The sequence below is a fragment of the Hirundo rustica genome, chromosome 1, assembly GCF_015227805.2.
Source record: "Hirundo rustica isolate bHirRus1 chromosome 1, bHirRus1.pri.v3, whole genome shotgun sequence".
NCBI lineage: Eukaryota > Metazoa > Chordata > Aves > Passeriformes > Hirundinidae > Hirundo > Hirundo rustica.
In genome coordinates this window covers 137884903-137905205 of record NC_053450.1, presented here as the reverse complement: position 1 = coordinate 137905205, position 20303 = coordinate 137884903, and the positions used below count along the sequence as shown (strand labels likewise).

The 20303-nt window shown below is 37.2% G+C and overlaps 1 protein-coding gene across 1 annotated transcript in view; it reads left to right on the top strand.

Moving 5' to 3' along the window:
- DNAJC1 (DnaJ heat shock protein family (Hsp40) member C1) overlaps positions 1-20303 on the top strand; it is a 107443-nt gene that overhangs the window by 64270 nt on the left and 22870 nt on the right. Inside the window, exon 8 of the mRNA XM_040074748.1 lies at positions 860-1026. Within this exon, the coding sequence (XP_039930682.1) occupies positions 860-1026 (167 nt within the window). The remainder of the gene's footprint in view (positions 1-859; positions 1027-20303) is intronic.

Sequence of the window (20303 nt, the reverse complement as noted above, 5' to 3'; positions counted from 1 at the left end):
CAGCTCCTTCAGTTTAGGAGCATTTAGTCATTGTGAATACAGCGTATTTTGAAAACAAGAGGAAAAAACAGAAGAGTCCCACTGGGCATACCTGAGGTTTCTGGATGCTGTCTGAGTGTTCAAGCTTCTTTCTGCTCCTCATCTTCTTGTCCTTCCTAAAGTTCTGCCAGTTGTCCATTTAAAATCTTACTTTTGAGATCATCTTATACAGTGGATGCATTTTTAGGCGCTGGGATTGAGGTTATTGTGATCCTTCCTTCCTTTCCCATGAGTTTGCTGTTCCCATTTAATGCCATTTGGAGGGCAGAGAGAGCAGAAAGGAGTAATCATTGTTAGAAATGAGGTCCAACATTTAAATCTTCCTAAATGTGTTAAGTGCTAGAACAGAGCTATTTGTGGTTGGAGAAATCTGAGAATAGAGAAGCCATCTGTTGACTCAGAAGCTTCTACTTAGCATAGCTGACCATAAAGTAATGCAGAATTGTCTAGAATTCACCTTTCTACCTTTTGCCGATCTCTCTGAAGCTAGCTGGACTTCAGAATCTTTTAACAGCTCCTGTGCTTTTGCCTGTACTAATCTTCTTTGCCAAGTGGTGTAACAGTAACAAAAGCTCATCTGGCCCTTTCAGGCATAGTTCAGATGGAAGAGGGGCTAAGTGGATGCATTTCTATTTACTTATAATAAAAATAAAATTATTATGCAAAACTCTGATTCTCTTTTTAACAAAGAAATTGAAGTGCTTCCTCAGTGGAAATTTTAAGACAGGATTAAGAGCTGAGGAGCTAAACCTGCTCCTGAATTTATACATGCCTGCAGTACTAGTAGCATTACTTTTTCTTCTTTTTTAATTTTGTATAGAAGAGAAGAAGCCTAAAGTCAAGAAACCAAAGTTAGAATTCCCTGTATATACAGCTCTGGAATCAAGTGCGTATATACCATCTTATGATCATGGAGCTTCAATTGAAGAGATTGAGGAACAGATGGATGATTGGTTGGGAGGCAGGAACAGAACCCAGAAAAAGAAGGTAGGTTCAAAATCTTCCATGTTGTTATATATTTTAAATGTTCATTCATTTGCTTGCCTCTCAGGAAAACAGAATACTGTGTGTATACCACCACAATATTCATAATACCATCAAAGTGTAGAAAAGTATTAATTGTCTGGCAGAGATATAACAGAAAAATTATATTAATGTTCAGTGTAATTTGTGTAATGATGCTGGAAATGTTGTTATAATAGGATGTCGTTGATTAAGCCATATGAAAGCTCTCTATGGTTTCTAATATAAATACTATTCTTGTTCGCTAGAAATTAGTAGAACAGAATGCTGTCAAGTTGTATGAGGCTTGGTTCTTTCTCTTAATTGCAGTTAATAACATTTTGCTTGCGAGAATAGATTCTTCTCTGTTAAAAGAAAAGCAAAGGAAAAAGAAGAAACCTTGTCTTTGTAATATGCAGATGTATTATCTTTTGATTATAGAACTGATTACATACTTTGTGCATTTTATCTGATGCATGGAACAGTTCTAACAATTCAATTTAGGCCGATTGTTAAGGTTCTTTCTATTCAGAGATAAGGGTTCTTAGTTGCAGTTAGTATAATTGTGTTCTGGTTAATTTTACTAAATCATACTAGCTTGAAAATCTATAATTTTCACATTGGAACTGAGAATAAATATTGTAAATTAGTCTGCTGTCTTGAAAATCTGCCTTACTTGGAAGGGTGTGTTTGAAGTAGAGTTGGTTGCATGCTTGATCATCTGGATCCCCTAACTCATCTTTCCCTCTGACAGAAATTGAGTCTGTCTTTGAGTTTCCATGAAAATGAAGAAATGGAACAAGACTGGGCCTATTGCATCTATAAATTTACACCTCCTCACAAAATATAGAGAAGCTGTGTCTTCAGAGACACTGCTAGGAGAACTAGTTGTAGGTCGATCCTTCCAGATGTCCTCAACAAAACTACCTTGATTTTCTACACTTCTTTCTGGATGTTCAGTATTGTATCTCATTGCTTTGATAAATTAGTATATTTTTAAAATCATATTCTGTTACAAAAGAGGTTAACCTTTTAGGGACAACCAGGCAGTTTGTCTGGGTAAAGTGTTTGACCTGAACAAACTCTGATTAGCTTGACAGCTAATACGTTATCACAGCAACATCAACATTTAATACAGTTGTGGAGGGAAACAGATTCATAAACTGCACGAAGAAATGGAGAATATGTCACTGGCTCTAGGGGAGCCATTTGTATCTAATAGGAGAGGGTCTGTGTCATATGATTTACAATAAGCTCACTGGGAAAATGGTTGTACCACAAGTCAATTGTTCCTAACTGTCATCTGACACATTTTCCATTTTAGAAATACATATTTTTTATCACGTCATGGATGTGAACTGGGTCAGCATCCCTCTTCTGGCTCTTGCATGGACGTGAAACCAAGTGGCATGTAACGTCCACCTCTCAGTTCTGCTTGTTTTAGGAAAAAGTTACTGTCATAAATCATTTTACCATCAGACCTTTTCTTGGGATTGTCATTCTTCACTCACAAAGAAACCTGTTAGCTTCTTTTTTCCCTTGTCTTCTGTGGTAGCTCAGGGATGTGGACTGTGTACCAGCCCACATCAAAGTAGCTTGATAAAGTAATACATTACTTTGTCATCCTTCCATGAGTAAGAAGTGGAGTTGCTTTCCCTGCTATTGGCATCCCAAGTGTAGATAATTACAGTAATATAATATTTGTCATCAACTGCTTTGCACTGTTAATATTTGTAGTTTAGAGGGGCCTATAATCCATGAACTAGTGCTTTGGAAATGCTGCACTGTGCAAAGTGCCTAATTTGATAGAAAGATTAGATTATATTCCATTTGTAGGTTGATTTATTCTTTTTGAATACTTTGAATTCTTTTTTTCCTTGTGATTTATTCTTTTTGATTACTGCTTCCATAGGATTTAAGTATTGAAGTAGATAAAGAACAGGCTGTAGAGAAGAAAACGTCTTCCTTCTTAGGCACTGTAAGATGATCTACCAAGGGAAGGAGAAAGAGGAAAGTTTTCCCTTTTTTCTTCCATAAGGTTACATAGCTGGATGAAAACATGCTTATATCATTGTAATGTTATTCTTCTGTTATTCTGTTTGAGAATGCACTGAGCTTATGTCCGTAAGGATCTAGTCTTGCCATGTTGTTACTCTTTAGTTAGAACTGAAAATTAAACAAAATAATAAAAGAAAGCAAGCTATTGGGAGATAGATAATCAGTATTACAGAATGGAGAGTTAATTTTTCTGTAGTTCTGTGTAGCAGATCCATCCACCTTTAGTACCTTTTTAGTATAGTTTTTATTTTTGTACTTTTCAAAATAATAAATAAGAATGTTTAACAGAAAGACTAGGTCAACAGTAAAAGTAAATTTAGAAAATCATATTTATGAGGGAAGGTTAAATAGTTGGAATTTTACACCACAGAAAAGGGAGGCTGTGTGGAAAAAATGGGATACAATATTTTTCCAGTCCATTCCAGTTTTGTTTTAGGGAAAATTATAATAATATATTATGACTTACTACTTACCATAAATTCAGAGAGAAAGAAATACTCAATTTGCTTTGCAGCCAGAATGATTAAATTCAGATTTGGAAACACATGTAGGTGGAGGCACATACCCAGAGCATGTTACCTGTATCATTTATGAAACCTTTCAATCTATCCTGTTGTTGAACTCGAACTGTTGGAAATAGTGTGAGCTGACTCAGTTGTATATGAGAGCATGGAAATGAAATATGGGACTCTAGAGAGGGTTTTTTTGCTATATAGGAAATCATATACTTACCTAGGACTAAATTGCATATTCATATAGTGCAAACAGCATGTGACTAAGAACATGGGAGGAATTGCTAAAAGCTTCTCATGCTGAACATCAAAACTCTTCAAAGCAAGACAAGCAAAGAAAAAGTTTATTTCAAAGATTGTTTTGTTTTGTTTCGTTTTATCACTGAATGTGCTCTGTTTCCGAAAAGGAGATGATCTGCAAGATCTTAGAGGTTGTTGTTGAGATTTTCATTTACTTAGCTCAAGCTTCTGATTTTTTTATTCTTTTTTTCCTGTATCTCATTAAAAGGTGACTGGAAAACTTGTTCTGTGTATGCTTACTAGTAATTAAGGGAAATTTAGAGGGAATGGACTTCCTTTGAGATGTAGTATTTTGTAGCCACTATTGTATTAGTTAGTAGCAATTTAACCCTTTACTTCCCTGTTGAGCAACCTATTATGTGGAGCTGGAAGAAAGAAAAGGAACTTATTAGAGGACATATTTTATTACATCTGATCTTGTTCAGTCATTTGTGCAAGCATTCATGCAAGAATACGTGTATTCACTGTTTTTGGAATCATGCTATTGATGAATCATTTCTCTCAGTGGGATTTCCCTCATACTCTTTGTTCTGATTTGATTTTATGTGATTCGTAACACATGTTGTTTTCATGAGAGTTCATTGCTTATGCGAAGAATATTGTTGTTCCGTGAAAATCTTGGCCCTTAAGAAATCATTGGGAGATTTATCATCTTCAGTGGGACCAGGATTATAATTCCTTTTGGTTTACAGAGTCCTCATCATCTCTACTGGAATCTCCATTTCATATCATTATTTGACTCATTAATCTATGAAGATAGAGTTCCAAGTTCTGTCTCAATGACTGGTGAATACTTTTGACCTTTTGATATTTGCTTGCTCTGTAAAGAGGAGATAAAGGTGGAGAAAGACAGTGCCTGATCCCTTCCAGCTGGACCAGATGTATGGACACAAAATGATGTTTCTCATTATTTTTTTTTTCATGTTATCCTGCGGCACTTCTTGGCATTTGGGTGTTTTTGATATTGCGGGAGCACCTGGCTTGGTTTTACTAAAGCAGGACTGGTAAAACTATTTTGTGCGCAGAGCATGGGAAACCTAGCATTCATCACTTGTATTTGATATACTGTTAACCTTTAAAATAGAATTATTAAAAATATTGTGAAATAAAAGTATACATAAGTATACGTAAGTATACATAAGCTTTGTTTTTACAGAGTTCATTGTAGATGCTGGAAACATGGTAGTTACTGTTTTTTCTTAATTATTGAACTGTGGAGCACTGATCATTCTAGTGCTGAGCTGCCTTCTGGTTAAAATGCATTTTGTGCTTTTGTTTTTCTCAGCCTGGGCCATCAAAGCACTGTGTTTCAGATATAGGATATTGATAACTGACTGAGCTTTTTAATCATGAAGGTTTTATTTGAAAGCTGGCTGTGGAACAGCGATATAACTTTAAATGTACAGACGAGAGCTCTCTGCTTTCTAACATCAAAAGGCAAAATGCTATACAAATGCTAAGTTACTACTTTATTAGCTTAAAATGTATAGATTTGACAATTAAGTCTTCATCATTTTATAACCTTGTACATTTTGTAATTGCCAGCTAGCCTGCCACCTGCTCTCTTCTGCCTTGGATCTTCCCACATCTGTGCTGCTTTGAAATTTGAGTATGCTTTTTCTTTAGTAGCAAATAATGTGGTGCTTGTTCTAATCAGATGTCATATGACGGATTACCTGAATACAGTTTCCAGGCTTTTAAAAAATGTTAATTTCTTAAGCAAGCAGTTTGTATCTTAGCAGGATTAAGGTGTTGTGTAAACCAGATGTTTTAATAAATTGGTCTTTGAGGGGAAAGGTTATTCTGTTCTGGTGTGCAGCCTGAGGTCATCTAGTTTTGGAATAATTTATTTTTCTAATCTTTCTAAGCAATGAAGCAAATATGCTATTTGAAAAATGTGTCTGGATTCTAATGCTCTTTTATTCTTTAGAAAGGTACAAATAAGCAGTGAGCAGTCTGAGATTCCTCACTGTGCGAGCTACTGGGCCTTAATCCTGACTCAGAAGGACTGCTGTAGATCCAGAAAGAAAATCTCTCTGTGTTCCCAGTGAGTTCAAGGCTCTGTATTGAGACTGCCAGCAGCCATATATGTTAGTGTCAGTTATGAGGCTATTCATTGGAGCTACTCTAAGTTCATAATACATTTTAACCTGAGCTCCAAATTCTCATCAAATGGTGATGACTTTGAGTCACTATTGATCTGGGCCATATTGAATTAAGTAACCCTGAGGTGAAAATCTCAGTGTTCTATTATCAAACTCTTAAAAATGTAGTGTTACTGAAAAGATGCTTCATTAAAAAAAAAAGTCTGCCTTAGAGTGTTACTGAAAGTGTTAAGAGGTCAGACTTTACTGTGGTTTTTTATGCTTAGTGTCACTGCAAATACTGCAGACTCAGCCTGAGCAGAATAATTTGCATGTTAAAAAAACTATAGTTCATGTTGTTGTTGTGTTGTGTTGCATAGGTTACTCCTGCAGTTGCCATATTTATATTAGAGCTATTACTAGTAATGAAAAATTATACACATGCTTTTAAAAATAATTGTTTAAGTTTACCTTTTTTCTTTGGCTCCTGTCTGAGGTAGTGGACCTCAGGTATGGAACAATGTGTATATTTTTCTTCTCTGTAACAAAATTCTAGTGATGAAAGTTAGTGATAAGTTGGAATGATAGAATCATTTAGGTTTGAAAAGACCTCTCAAGACTGAGTCCAACTCAGCATCACCATGTTCACCACTAAATCATGTCTAAGTGACACAATCCTGAGTCTTTCGAAAACTTTCAAGAACAGTGATTCCACTGCTTACCTGGGTAGCCTGTTCCGATACTTCACCACTCTTTTAGAGAAGATTTTTTTCCTAGTATCCAATCTAAAACTCCTCTGGTGCAATTTGAGGCTGTTTTCTCTTGTCCTAGTGCTTGTTATCTGATCTACCCTGAGCCTCCTTTTCTCCAGGCTAAACACTCCCATCTCCCTCAGCTGCTCCTGATCACACCTGTGCTCCAGACCCTTCCCCAGCTCCACTGCCCTTCTCTGGACTCTCTCCAGCACCTCAATGTCCTTCCTGAATCGAGGGGCCCAGAACTGAACCCAGAACTCGAGGTGTGGCCTCAGCAGTGCCCAGTACAGGGGATGGTCACTGCCCTGCTCCTGCTGGCCACACTGTTGCTGATGCTGGCCATTGGATGCCATTGCCTTCTTGGCCAGCTGGGCCCTCGCTGGCTCCTGTTCAGCTGCTGTTCAGCAGCACCCCCGAGGCCTTTTCCAACTTGCAAGATCTTTCCAGCCGCTCTGGCCCAGGCTGTGGCACTGCAGGGGTTGTTGTGAGCCCAGGGCAGGACCAGGCACAGGCACTTGGCCTTGTTGAACCTCAGACCTCTGGCCTCTCCCCATCAATGCAGCCTGTGCAGATCCCTCTGCAGAGCCTTGCTGTCCTCCAGCAGATCAGCACTCCCACCCAACTCAGTGTGTCTGCAACCTGACTGAGGGGGCCCTGGATCCCCTCATGTGCATCCTGGGTAAGGATATTAAACAGAGCTGAGCCAGCACTGAGCCCTGGGGAACACCACTGGATGCCATTCCATTCACCAGCACCCTCTGGGCTCGGCCATCCCAACAGTTTTCTACCCATCCAACAGAGCAGCCGGCCAAGCCGTGAGCAGCCAGTTTCTGCAGGAGATGCTGTGGGAAATGGTGTCAAAGGCTTTCCTGAAGCCCAGGTAGGCACATCCAGAGCCTTTCACTCGTCCACTAAATGGGTCCTCTTATCAAAGAAAAGATGAGGTCAGTGAAGCAGGACCTGCCTTTCACAAACCTGTGCTGGCTGGGCCTGATCCCCTGGTTGTCCTGCACGTGCTGTGTGATGGCACTCAAGAGGATCTGCTCCATGACCTTCCTTCAACCAGGGATGGTGTAGAGAAGGCATCCTTTTGTTACACATTGTGTTGGTGATGTAGAGTACAGGATATACCAATAACATAGTTTGGTACCTTGATTATTCTAAAATGTTTATGTAATTACTTATTAGTGATTATATTCCTCTTTTCATCTTTGCTACCCACCTACTCTGTCAGCCTAATAAACAGAGGAAAACCAGAAAAAGTTTTTCAATTTTTCAAGCCTTGTAACTGACAGCAAAGTTTTTATTGGTTTTCTGGTTTATTTGTTTGTTTCTTTATGTGACTGTTGAACCAGAGCAGTCTATATCTAGGAAATTAGTGTATTTAGCATATTTCTATCTAGTTGGTGTAGTTTTTATTTTGTTTAGAAACAATAAATTTACTTTGATGTACTTTTGGGGTCATCTTTCCTTAAATGCAGACACTAACCTTCTTTTCAGGCTTCTATCTTGAGTATTTAAGCATCTAATACTTTACTTTGGACTTGAATAGCTTTAAGGAGAGAATAAATGTGATTCTAAAAAAAATATTATTTTTAATTACTGAGTTTTCCTTGGAGAGGATGACCCACATATTTAAATCTAGAATAAGGCTTGTCTGCTTTTGAGCTGTGAATATCAAATCATTAGGGTCAGGAATCTAATTTAATCTGCAGTATTAAACATGCAAGGCCCTTTAGTCTTCAGGTTTTCTTAAGGAAGAATAAAATGATAGGATGATGTTATATTCTTTAACTAGCATCTCAAGTTGGTGATTTCAATCTTATGGCAAATAGACATCAAAGAACAAATGGTATTTGTAAACACATAATGAAGTAATTAATTTCTCCTAGCATTGGATTCAGAGAAAATTGCTTTTATGACTGAGACAAATGCCACAAATAGTAATCATTAAACCAAGAGTTAGTTTTGCCTGAAATAGGTCATGAATCTGTAAAGACTGTGAATAAATGCGAACTACGTAACGGCTATGTAAGTATGTGTAATTTATGTATTTTCTTTTTTGCCTTTCTCTCTGTGACCTTCAGTTAGGTTAACAAAGCATAGGAAACTTTATTTCTTTGTTTATTCTTGTACTTAGAGAAAGTAACAGTGTGTTTTTAGAATATAGGTAATTCAATAATATCCTGCTTTCAAATATACTATGCTCAGTCCAGCTAGAACTGCAAGCAAAAAAGTAATGCTATGAATATTTAAAGATAATATTAACATTTATCTTAATGATATAGGGAAATTATTTGCTATGACAGCCAGAAAAAGAAAGGGATTTGGAAATGGTATGTTTCACAGCACAAACCAAAATTCAGTCTAGATTGCAAAGGAAACAAAGAGCCAAAATATATAATTCCCTAAGGATATTTCCTAAAAATAGTCACAATATGTTATATAAACACTTAGGCAATGGTTAAAAACATAAATCAACCATGCATATGTGTTGAATTAAGGCAATACGGTTGACATTTGCCGGATATTTCCTGATTTTGATTGAGTTTTTAAACTTTCCTTTTAATTAAATATAGTAGCATGGGTTCTTGTCTTGTACGGACAAGAAGAGTAATACACTGATTTCAGCACCATGCTATGGATGTTGTGGTGTCAAATTTTAGCTTTCAGTAGTTTTCCAACTGAATCTGTGTTCCAGAGGAAATGATTGATGTGACTTGCTGCCATAATTCAATCTGACTAATTTCACACATGTACTTTCACTATGTAGTCCTCAGTTTTTGAGTCTGTCAGTTGAAAACTACCTAAGAGCTCCAGTTAATTGTGCAAAGTATTAATCTGTGGGGACAAACACACAGTGTTTTTAAAATGCAACTCTGTATCTGCACTGGGCAGTACTGTAATCTCAGTTCAGGCACCTGCCTGGGTCCAGATTAGGTCTGTATAGCTTTTTACATTGACTTTTATAGCTCTGGTTGGAGTTGTTAATCTACCTCAGGTCTTGAGTCCTCTTGCATTTCTGAGATTGATATGGTAGTTGTCTATTACAGAACAACATGGTAGTTGACAGAAGAGAAACCTCATTCCTGTGAGGAAAAACTGGAAATTTATCTTTCCCAGTCAATCCTTGAAGATCTGACTTCTGTCATAGTCAGTGTCTCTTCTGTCCTGGAGGTCATATCCGTTTTACATAAATTTGCAAGAAATTGTGCGGTGTTTTTGTAATTAATAGTTTTTGTTGCACTGGTTTTGTTTTCCTCTCAGCCTGGGAGAGATGTAGAAAAACATCTGACGTGATTTAGCCCAGTTGGAGTCAGGGGGTGGTGGAAATCCTAGTTTTCCTAGGTAGAGATGCGTCACTCACCGAGACAAAGTCACTCCTGTCTCAACTATGAAAGCAAGAGTAAAGAAGTGGAAGGGAGTCATTGCACGTATCAGAGGTAGGAGTTGGAAGAAGATGTGAAAGCTGGTTAATCACTGTGACCTTGCCCCACTTGCCTTCCCATCCAAGAGAAGGGAGAGATCAATTCAACAATCCCTGTGTTGTCAAAATTTTGGTAACGAATGAGAGGCAAGGATGTTAAATATCCTTGAAATGAGATTTTCACAGGATCCACAACTTAGGGATCAGAAAGAATTTGCAGTTTATAGCATTGACTTCTCTAGTTCAATTCACTGCTGTTCTTTTTAGCTTTTTAACATGAATTTGAAAAATGCAAACTGTTGCAAAATACTTACTTACTTTTCTTTGTATGATTTTTAGCTATCTTTAAGTTGGAGAAGGAAGTTAGCTTCAAATAAATTCAGTTTTAATTTATAAGCTTAAATCCATAGTGATATTTCTATATCATATTTTCCAGACAGACCAATTAAAATCTGGTTAGATTCAGCATCTTACTTTCTTTACAGTGCATAGTGCTGCTCCTTTCCTTTCCTTTTCTTCCTGGGCCCATGACTATAGTGAGGTTTGGTCCAATTTATTTATAGAAATTACTGAGAAACTATAATCTATGGTAAACTCCAATTACTAAAAAGAAACTGAACAGTGTTTGGCTTTATTGTCATAGTAAAGATAAATGTGTAATCCTGCCTTGCTAAGGAATAGTTCAATACTTCTGACGTAAGCATTTTGTTACTTCAGACTTTTTAGAGCATCTCAATCCAGTTAATTGGCCCTTTTCTGTATGGGTTTTGTCAGGCAGGATGCAGTCTTGACAAGATCACCTTTAGTCCAAACTCTCAGTTCAGCACACTTGAGCATCCAGTTGCATTCCATTTAAAGGAATAGGAGTTGTGTCCTTAACCATTCTCATAAAATGCTACTGGAAAATATATTACTTACCCAAACCTGCAAAAGAGGAGAGCACTCTTAAAGCTGAGGAAAGGTATGTTGTAGTGAGGTTAGTTTATCATATTAGTGATGGCACTTTCTATAATTTCCAAGATACAGAATTTTTTTAATACAGTGACTCAAGATGCAAATTATGAAGGAGTGGATGTTCTTGCATCATTTGCAGTTGAGTACTGTGCAAAGCTCGTGGTTTTTTGCAGCCCCCAGACTTTCTCAAAGTAAGCATGCATTTACCATGTGCTACCTGATGTGTTGTATAGCATCAGATTTTTTTTACACAGATGTCTTTAGGGAATATCAGCATTCTGACTGTCCAAAGTTCTCCTAGTCACGTTCTTTTTAATCCTAAAGTGTGTTCCGCATTCCTGGTTTGTTTTGTGGGGTTTTGTTTGTTTTTGTTGGTTTTATGTGTGTGCATGTGTGTGTGTGTTTGTGGTTTTTTGGGTTTTTTTGAGAGGTTGGGGGTTTTTTGGTTTTTTTTTTTTTTTAAAGAAACATACAAACATGAGCATGGAAAACAGTACTTCAATTTTTACTATTTACTTGATGGTATTTGTAATTCACATTGGAAGTCTGGATTGGAATAGGTCTAGAAAGGAAATGTATCAATAGAGGATCTCGGTTTGTAACTTCCTGCGTATGAGTGCGTTTCAGGTTTTTTTAATGATACTGGTCTCAATGGCTGGATATATACCAGTAACTGCAGTATATCACTGCCTTGGGTGCTTTGGTTGTTTTTTTTTAATTGTCCTTGGTCAGAAAACTTGCCTGGTAATGAGAAAGTGAGCACGGGAAGAATGAGATTGACATTAATAGTACATTTTCAAATGGCCACAAATTATGGGAAGGAAAATCTGTGCATGTGAAAAAAAGGCTACCTTTGATTTTTAATTAGCCCAAACTTTGTGGTTATATTGGAGAATTTGACAGGCAGGTTCAATGTTTATATGGTTTTAACTAGTTTTACTAGTGTTTCCCTTATTTTCAATTACATGTATATTATTTCATTATAATTAACAGTTTTGAATTTTGGGACGTTTTTGGCAGTGCTCTGCTTGAGGTTGTCATCACAGATCTGTGTTTTATGAATACGTGAAAACTTCTCAGATTTCCCCCCCACAGACAGACACTCCCTTCATTATTACTTGGCAACTTAGACTGTTGGAAAACAGTACTGAGGTTTAGTATGGACCATGTTCATGACATTTTCCAGGTAGCCCATTTAGGGTCCTAAATGCATATAATGTTTCTGATTCTTTCAGTCATATTCTGCTGGGACAATAGATTTCCCCCCCCCCCCTTTTCTTTTTTTCTACTTCATAGCCAAAATTCACACTTGCCTTGAGCCATGTCAGAACATCGGTTAGGTTGTGAGCTAGATACCATTCTCTTTTTGTTCTCTACCAAAGTGAACTTGTATGTTGAAAGCAAATCTCTACATTTTGGTATTCTTTGTAGCAGAATGTTATGGTCTTTGGACATCTTGTCCCTTTGTAGAAGAGTGCTGAGTTTTTCCTTTGGGTTTTAGTGTACTGATAGACCTGAATCATACTTATATAATACTGGATTCCACAGTATGTCTACACATTTTTGGGATGCAAAGTACCTCCTGCATTTGAGTTAAAAATTAAGAGATCAGAATACTCAGGCTGGTTTAGGTCATAGGAGCATTGCTAGTAAAAGAATTTAGTTGCATTTGATGTGAAAGGAGGAACATTATTTAGACATTATCTGTGGTGGTGAAATACTTCAGAGGGAGACAGTTAGAACTATATTTGAAGGAAGTCAAGGGACACAAAAAGCCCCCTGATTTTGGAAAAGCTATTTAAGATCAATGAAGGCAGGAGAACCAATGTTATCGAGGTAAGATCTTTATCTTATGATAAATTATGCCAAGAAGCCTGACAGAGAATCTGGACAAAGGGTAGAAGAGGGAAGAGAGGACAGCACTGCAGAGCAGTCAGCAGGATTAGCTGTGTAATAGTATCTTGTTCATTATGACACTATCACAGGATGGTTTAGTGTATTGAATGGTACTTAAATACCATATGTTAATGTTTTTAGAATACCCATAACATGCCATGTTGTGCTGAAGTCAATAGAAGAAGAAGAGTATACAGCCTGATGCTGTAAAATATTTGACACTTTCATGTCAATAATTTCATAATAACCTTGCAAGGAAAAACACTCCTTATTAGTAAGGCCGAATCATATGCTTTAATGTATCTGCATGCCCTTGGGCTTGTCTTCTCCAGTGAATTTAGCATGGCTAAAGATTTTTAATGTGTCAGGTAATTATGAAATAAGCTGCCACATGCAATCTGTTGAGACTTTCTACCCTATGGACTTATTGAAGTTTATGAAATTTACAAAATTCTCCTGAAGAATTCATTGACCTGTGTACTATAGAAGATTTTCAATTTCATGTTTTCTATCTAACAGAAATACTTTTCAAACTGCATTTAAGAATCCAAGTAGAGTGATGTTTGAGAGAGAATGAAATGAAAAATATTCATTTGCTTTCTTTCGGAATTTGTCTCCACATTAATGTATCACAGGCCAAACCTAATTACCTATTCAACCTATATTTTATTTGATCTACATGCCTGAGTGTCCTACAATCAAATTTAGTGAAGAGCTTCTCACTTTTTTCTGCATTAAAACAATTGCCTTGAAGCAGCTAACAATTAAAAAATAAATGAGTTAACGCTTTCTGCTAAGTGTTACCATTTAAGTTGTAATATGCAATTAAAAACTACATTTTAATTTCTGTTCAATTACATTGACTTAAATAGTAATTTTAGTGTTATACTTATGAACCATTTAATTGTGACATTTTTCCTCTGGCATGCGTGATGCAAAAGTAGATTTGATTTTGAGAATGTGGCGAGAAGTAACCTTTCCCCCTCATGGTTTGCTGTAATGACAAAAAAAGAATTATCATTGTGTAAATATGATGGAACAATTTAATTTCAAAAGCCATGAAAATATCTTGGAATTCAGATAATTTTTCATGTTTTTAAAAACTATCTGCTTCGTAGGAGGAATACTTGGATTGCTTTATGGTAGTATAGATGGGTATTTGAAACATTCATGCATGTGCATGACCAAACATGTTAACAGCTATAGGTTAAAGAAAGCTTTGTCCTAAGTCTAAACTCAAAGCCTGGTAGAACATGAAGTGTGAAAACAAACGTGGCTTTTTTCAGGTGTGTATTGCTAGAGAAAGATCCTTTACTCCTTTGGCTTTAGCTCCTTCTTTTAAAAAGAAAACAGTTTATGAGTTGATGCATTGCGAGCAGCTGGTTAACACATTTTTATGATAATGCTAGAGAGAACTTGCTGTGGAACAAGGTCCTTATCAGAACGGATTAAGATTTTCTTTTCCTCTCTGAGCCCTCCAGGTCCTTTTAGCATGCTGAAAATCACACTGACACCTGGCCTAAAAAGATATTCCATTTTCTCCAGTGAGATTCTGTGTCTCTGGAAGGACTTTATTTCATCCATTTGTATCTTTTGTGGTTTTGATCTCTGAATGACGGTGGAAGTTTATAGTGACCCTTCTACTAGTAAACTTGGTTCTATATCACTTGCAGCTGATGAGTTTCCAGCTTATGTGTAAATGGAAAGTATCATACACTGTATTTAATGCCATCCCAGTTATTTTACCAGATCCGTAAAGTTCTTAAGATATGCTGGTCTTTGCAAAGAATCAGAAATTTAGGGTATCATTTTTTCTGGTGTTCAATCCTGTTTCTTGAAAACTTGTACCTTAGTGCTGAAGATTAAGACATTAACTAGATTAAGACATCTAGTTGTATTTCTTTCTCTTACACAAGTTCAGATATTACCATGAACTGTGCCTCAGTTAGATGCTGTGAGGGCACAGCAGCTTCACTGCCAAGAAGGGCTCTTAGTATCATTTAAAGAGACTGTTACTGGAGAGGACATCACAGAACAGTGTTGTGGGTTTGGAATGCTGTTTCCCAATTTAGGATTCTCAGTGAAATGCTTCAAACCATGTGCTGCTGCTTGATCACTCCCCCTCTCCCTGTGATGGGCTGCAGAGGAGAATTGGAGGCACAGTAAAGATAAAGATCATGGGTTGAGATAGGAACAATTTACTGGAAAACAGCAGTGAGATAAGAAGGTGAACAGCAATAATAGTAATGACAGAGTTTACAGGAAAAGGTGAATGATTCACATGTGATTGCTCAACTCCCACAGAAACTCCCTGACAGTACCTGACCTCTGCCCCTGGCACCCATAAGGGATCCCTTCCCCAGTCCCCAGAAGATGACATAAGGTGGTATAGAATAACCTCTAGGTCCTAATGGTGCTTCCTTGTGGCTGCTGCAAAAGTTAACCCTGATCTAGTCAGAACCAGAACAGTGTTTCAGTTCCAGTCCCAATCTCATAGTGTCTTCAAACAACTGTGTCAGCATGACTGGTGGATCTGCTTAAGAAAGGAGAGAGTACATTGTAAGAAAACTGTGTAGAATTTTAAGAAGTATAACTTTGAAAAACATTTTATTTCTCTTAACAATTTCCAAATTAATAAATGACTTGCACCTTCACCCAAATTCAACTGTTCTAACAGGGCTTTGTGGCTCAGGATACCAGAGTGGTTGCAAATGTGGGTGTCTCTCTGAACATCAGGAATGCTCTCTTATTGTGAGAGTGGCAGACCACTGGCACAGGAAGCCCAGAGAGGTTGTGGAGTCTCCCTCCTTGGAGACACATATTCAAAAACTGTCTGGTCATGATCCTTTGCAGCTGGTTCCAGTGGATCTGCTTGAGCCAAGTGTTGGACCAGATGACCTCCAGAGGTGCCTTCCAACCTCAGCTGCTCTGCAGTTCTGTGCTGTATTAAATGGTGTGTATTTACTCATGAACTTTAATCCTAATCTCAAACAGTGCCAGGGTGATGTCAGTTTTAATTGACTGTAAGAAAGTATTCTGAGAGAAACATCTTATTCATCAGATATAAGTGATGGCTTGTATCTTCCTGATCAAGTAAAACTGAAATAGAAGTGATTCTTCCAAACACTTCTAGTTAAAGAAAACCAGGCTTAGAAAGATCATTAGTTCGTTTAGGCTTCTGATACTATTTGAAGACTGTGTAGGGAGTAATTGTTCTCTAACTTTAAATTAAGACATTTATGGTCTAACAACCTCTTTTCTTTGCTTGTGTGTCCCTTTTATATATGCTCATTTTAGCTGTGTTTTATAGAATTGTAATTTTTATCTGTAATCTCTTTGAACCTTTGTGGTCATTAAAGGGCTTCAGCATTTTAAGTGAAGTCAACCAGTATGTTCTTCCACTTAAAAGGGATAACAATAACATATTTAGGATGTTATAAAGTAGTAAAAAAAGAAAAAAATGTGAATAATATTTTTCAAAAGCACCTAAATAACTGAGGGAGTAACTTTATATTAAAAATATCATTACTTGGTGTAGGAAATTCAGCCAGTTTGTTAGGTTATACCAATAAGTAAATAAATTTTTTATATTTATTTCTTATAGAGATAGATCTGCAGACTATTTTGTTGCTAGGAGAGTTTTACTTGAAATCTGGTATTTGTACTGTTGTAACCAACAGCAGCAATTGTAGATGTTGATAATTGCTTGTAGTTTGAAGGGGATATCACCAAAAGCTTCTTCCCCAGACCTTCTCCTAGATACAAACCATTTATTTTCATACTTCATAATTCTTCAGTGGGTGTACTGATGTTGGCTGCCAGTTCCTTGCCCAGGTCCTTGCCCAGCCATTCTTTCGCTTCTTATTCTCAGCACAACTGGCTGAGAAAATAAGATGAAAAAGCTCATGGGCTGAGGTGAAGATATGGAGATCAAGTAATCCATTGGTGGTGCAGAGAAAATAGACTTGACGTGGGAAAAAATTAATTTATTGCCAGGTGAAATAGAGTTGGATTGTGAGAAATCAAGACAAAACCTAGAACACCTTTCTCCCACTCCCCTTGAAGTCAAAGGCTCAACTTAACTCCTTTCCCAATTCTTCTCCCTCTCCCCTGCTCCCAGTGGCCCCGAGGGTTGGGGTAGGGAGCATTTGTGGTCAGTCTGTAGCAGTTCCTCACTGCCACTCCTTCCTTCTCACACTTTTCCTGCTCCAGTGTGGGTCCTCAGGCTGCAGCGTGGGTCTCTGCTCCAGCATGGTCTGTTCCACAGGCTGCCAGGGAGTCTCTGCTCTCCTCTGACCTTGGTGCCAGCACCCTTCCCCTCACACTGCTGAGCAGCACTTTGCCCATTCCTAAATATTGTACCACCAGAGGTTCCCAGAGGTGCCACCAGCTTGGCTCACAGGCTCAGCTGTGTCCTGCAATGGGTCTGCAGTGCCCAACACAGGGCAGCCCCTCACCTCCTTTCAGAGAAACTGCCTTGGCTACCAAAATTCTGCCCACAGTCAGTTGATAAAAAGTTCTCACTTTTTCTGTCATATTTCTAAATATTTTTGCAACTAAATACTAAGTGTTTTCATTCTTTTACGTCCCCTCTTTTTCCAAGGTGATGTAGCTTTAACCAGATTACTTCATATCAGTGACTAGGCATTAACAAGTCATTATTTTTGAGCACTTTTAGCCCTATTGACAAGAAAATGTTTTTATTAAGTAATATAAAGTTGGTTTTGAGGTATTCTTGTTCTGCAAAATCTAAGAATTACTGCTGTGCCTTCCTCTACAGATGATTGATCAAGAACTGGAGCATTCTTAAAATCAGTATTAAAAAGTCCTCTTGACTCTGAATTCTTGAAGTAGGAATAAATAATGAGTAGGAAAGGGGAAGGAAAATCGACTCTGATTTTTTTTTATAATTTAGAGATTTACATTAAGAAAAGGTGTAAAAGAGATATAAAGAAAATCTAGAAATTACTGAAGGGTTAGAAATGTCTACTTATACTTGGAGAGGGACCATTATGGGAGAAAATACTTGTTATTAAAGGTTTGTTTAGTCTGGGAGGAAGACAGAGAAAGGCCAGTGGCTAGAAGTGAAAGGCAGAGGGGTTGGAGTAAATATAGGATAATAGCACTCATTTTGTGAGTATAGAACACATCTTATGCTTCATTTTCAGGTCTCCTGAAAGGTTTGCCACCTTTTCTGTTAGATGACTCATTAATACTGTTTTTCAAGTACTTGCAAGTTTCTGAATATAGTCATAAATTAAAAAAATCTCTTACTGCTCCATGTAGCTGGTTCTTACCCTGATTTATATTTAATTCTGTTCTTCCTCTTCTGATTTTTGTCTGTCTTTTTGAACACAGATTCTTCAGTCTTAAGGTATGGCTTATTCCAAATGTAGGAATACCCTGGCAGCACCAAATAATACTGCTAAAGGTGCTGGTGGGAGAATCTCTAATTCAATATGGCTTCCTGCTGAGGTTAAGTAAGATATATGTGGAGAGAGAGAGAGAGTCAGGCACATCTTAGGAATGAGAGAGCTGAATAGTAATTACTTTTTGACCTGCATTAGTTGTGAAGTGTACTTGTAAATAAATATTTTAGTAGTTGTTTCTGAATAGATGGCAATTGATTTTGTTTTCCCAAAAATGTTATGGGATCTGTTGTATTTGCATTATATGTTTGTGGACATATTTGCATTTTGATTTGTGATATGCTTAAACTCTCAAGTTGAATTTTAGTTTTGGGGTTTTTTTCTGGATGGGGGGATTGGTTTTTTGGTTTTGTTTGTTTGTTTCAATGCTTACAGATCATCTGTTGACATGCAGTTAGGATGGGTTCTTGTATAGCTTGAAGGTAAAACAAAATTGTGAATAATTGATATGGTAGCCAGAGGAGGAATCACAAATATAACCATTTTACTGGGATTAAGTTATTCTTGTCTCAGACTAAAAAGTGAAGATAGCTGCTTTGGGGGGGTCTGTGTGGTGAAGAGCTTCAGAAAGAGAAAGGCTTATGCAATTCCAGAATAAATTAAGCCCAAGAACAAAAAATTACAACTTTTTGTTTTCCCAAGAAATAGAGAAAGGAACACTATCAAGGATTTTGATGAAATACTGGATGATCAAAATATAAAGCCATTTCTAGAAGATGCTAGGTCCAAAGCTCCTTTTCACCCATGTTTACTACAAGGAAGTTTAGAGACTTTTGACATCATGTATTGAAGACAAGTGAGAAGGGAATGGAATGTTTTAGATTGAAGTGTTCATCTGAGGATGATAAATAACAAATTGCTTGGAACGATGGTCTTCACCATTCGTTGACCTGAAAAGAACTCTAATATCAAATCCATTTAATACTGCTGTTAATATTTTAGCAATTACTTAAATGAGCCTTGAAATGAAAGATAGAAATAGGATACCAATTTTTGAGTTTGCTTGAGGATTCTGGGAAGTACAGACTGGTTAGCATGAATTCCGTACTGGGTAATTTTTTGAAGTTACGAAATTAATGGTACTATTAGGAGTGCCAATTTAAAAATAATAGTAAGAAGCCAGTGTGAATTTAAAGAAAAGTTATGCCTTACTATTAGAGCTTTACAATGCACTTGGATTTTATAAAGGTTTTGACAGGTTCTGTCAGCAAGACTTCTTATAGACACAAAGTAATATTAGGATGGAAAGGAAAATCTTTAGAGTAATGCTTGTCAAGAACAGGAAACAGATACATTTTTGTTATTGCAAAATGTCACTAGAAGAGTTTCATATAAATCTGCAAGGATCTGTTCAGCACTGGAAATGGTCTATAGTGCAGTGAATTGCAAGGGGTAACAGTTATTCAGGGCAGCACTAATTGAAATGTCTGTGAAATCCTCATTCTCAAACAGGCAAGGTCTAGAAAAATCTCTCGAAGGAGTGCTATCTTTTCTATGGACTCTCTTCAGCTGTGGGTTTAGAAAGTAAAGAAATCACTTGGCTTCCTGGTAGTGGGGTTTTGGTGGGTTTTATTTTTTAATGTGGGGTTTTTTTTTTCCTTCTCCCTCCTATATAATATCTGAAGCTGTAGAGCACAGCAGAAATATATGGGACAGAGAAATGAAAAGGCAGCAGGGTATGGTAAGAAGTGAGAAACTGTGTAGAAAGCCAGCTTATGATGTTGATGTAGAGCAAAAATGGGATGAGGAGAGTGGACAACTTCATCATTGGCTTTGTAACCAAAATGGATTCAACTTCATGCTTAGGAAATTACTAATCCATATTGGGGACAGCTGTGAGAAAGGAA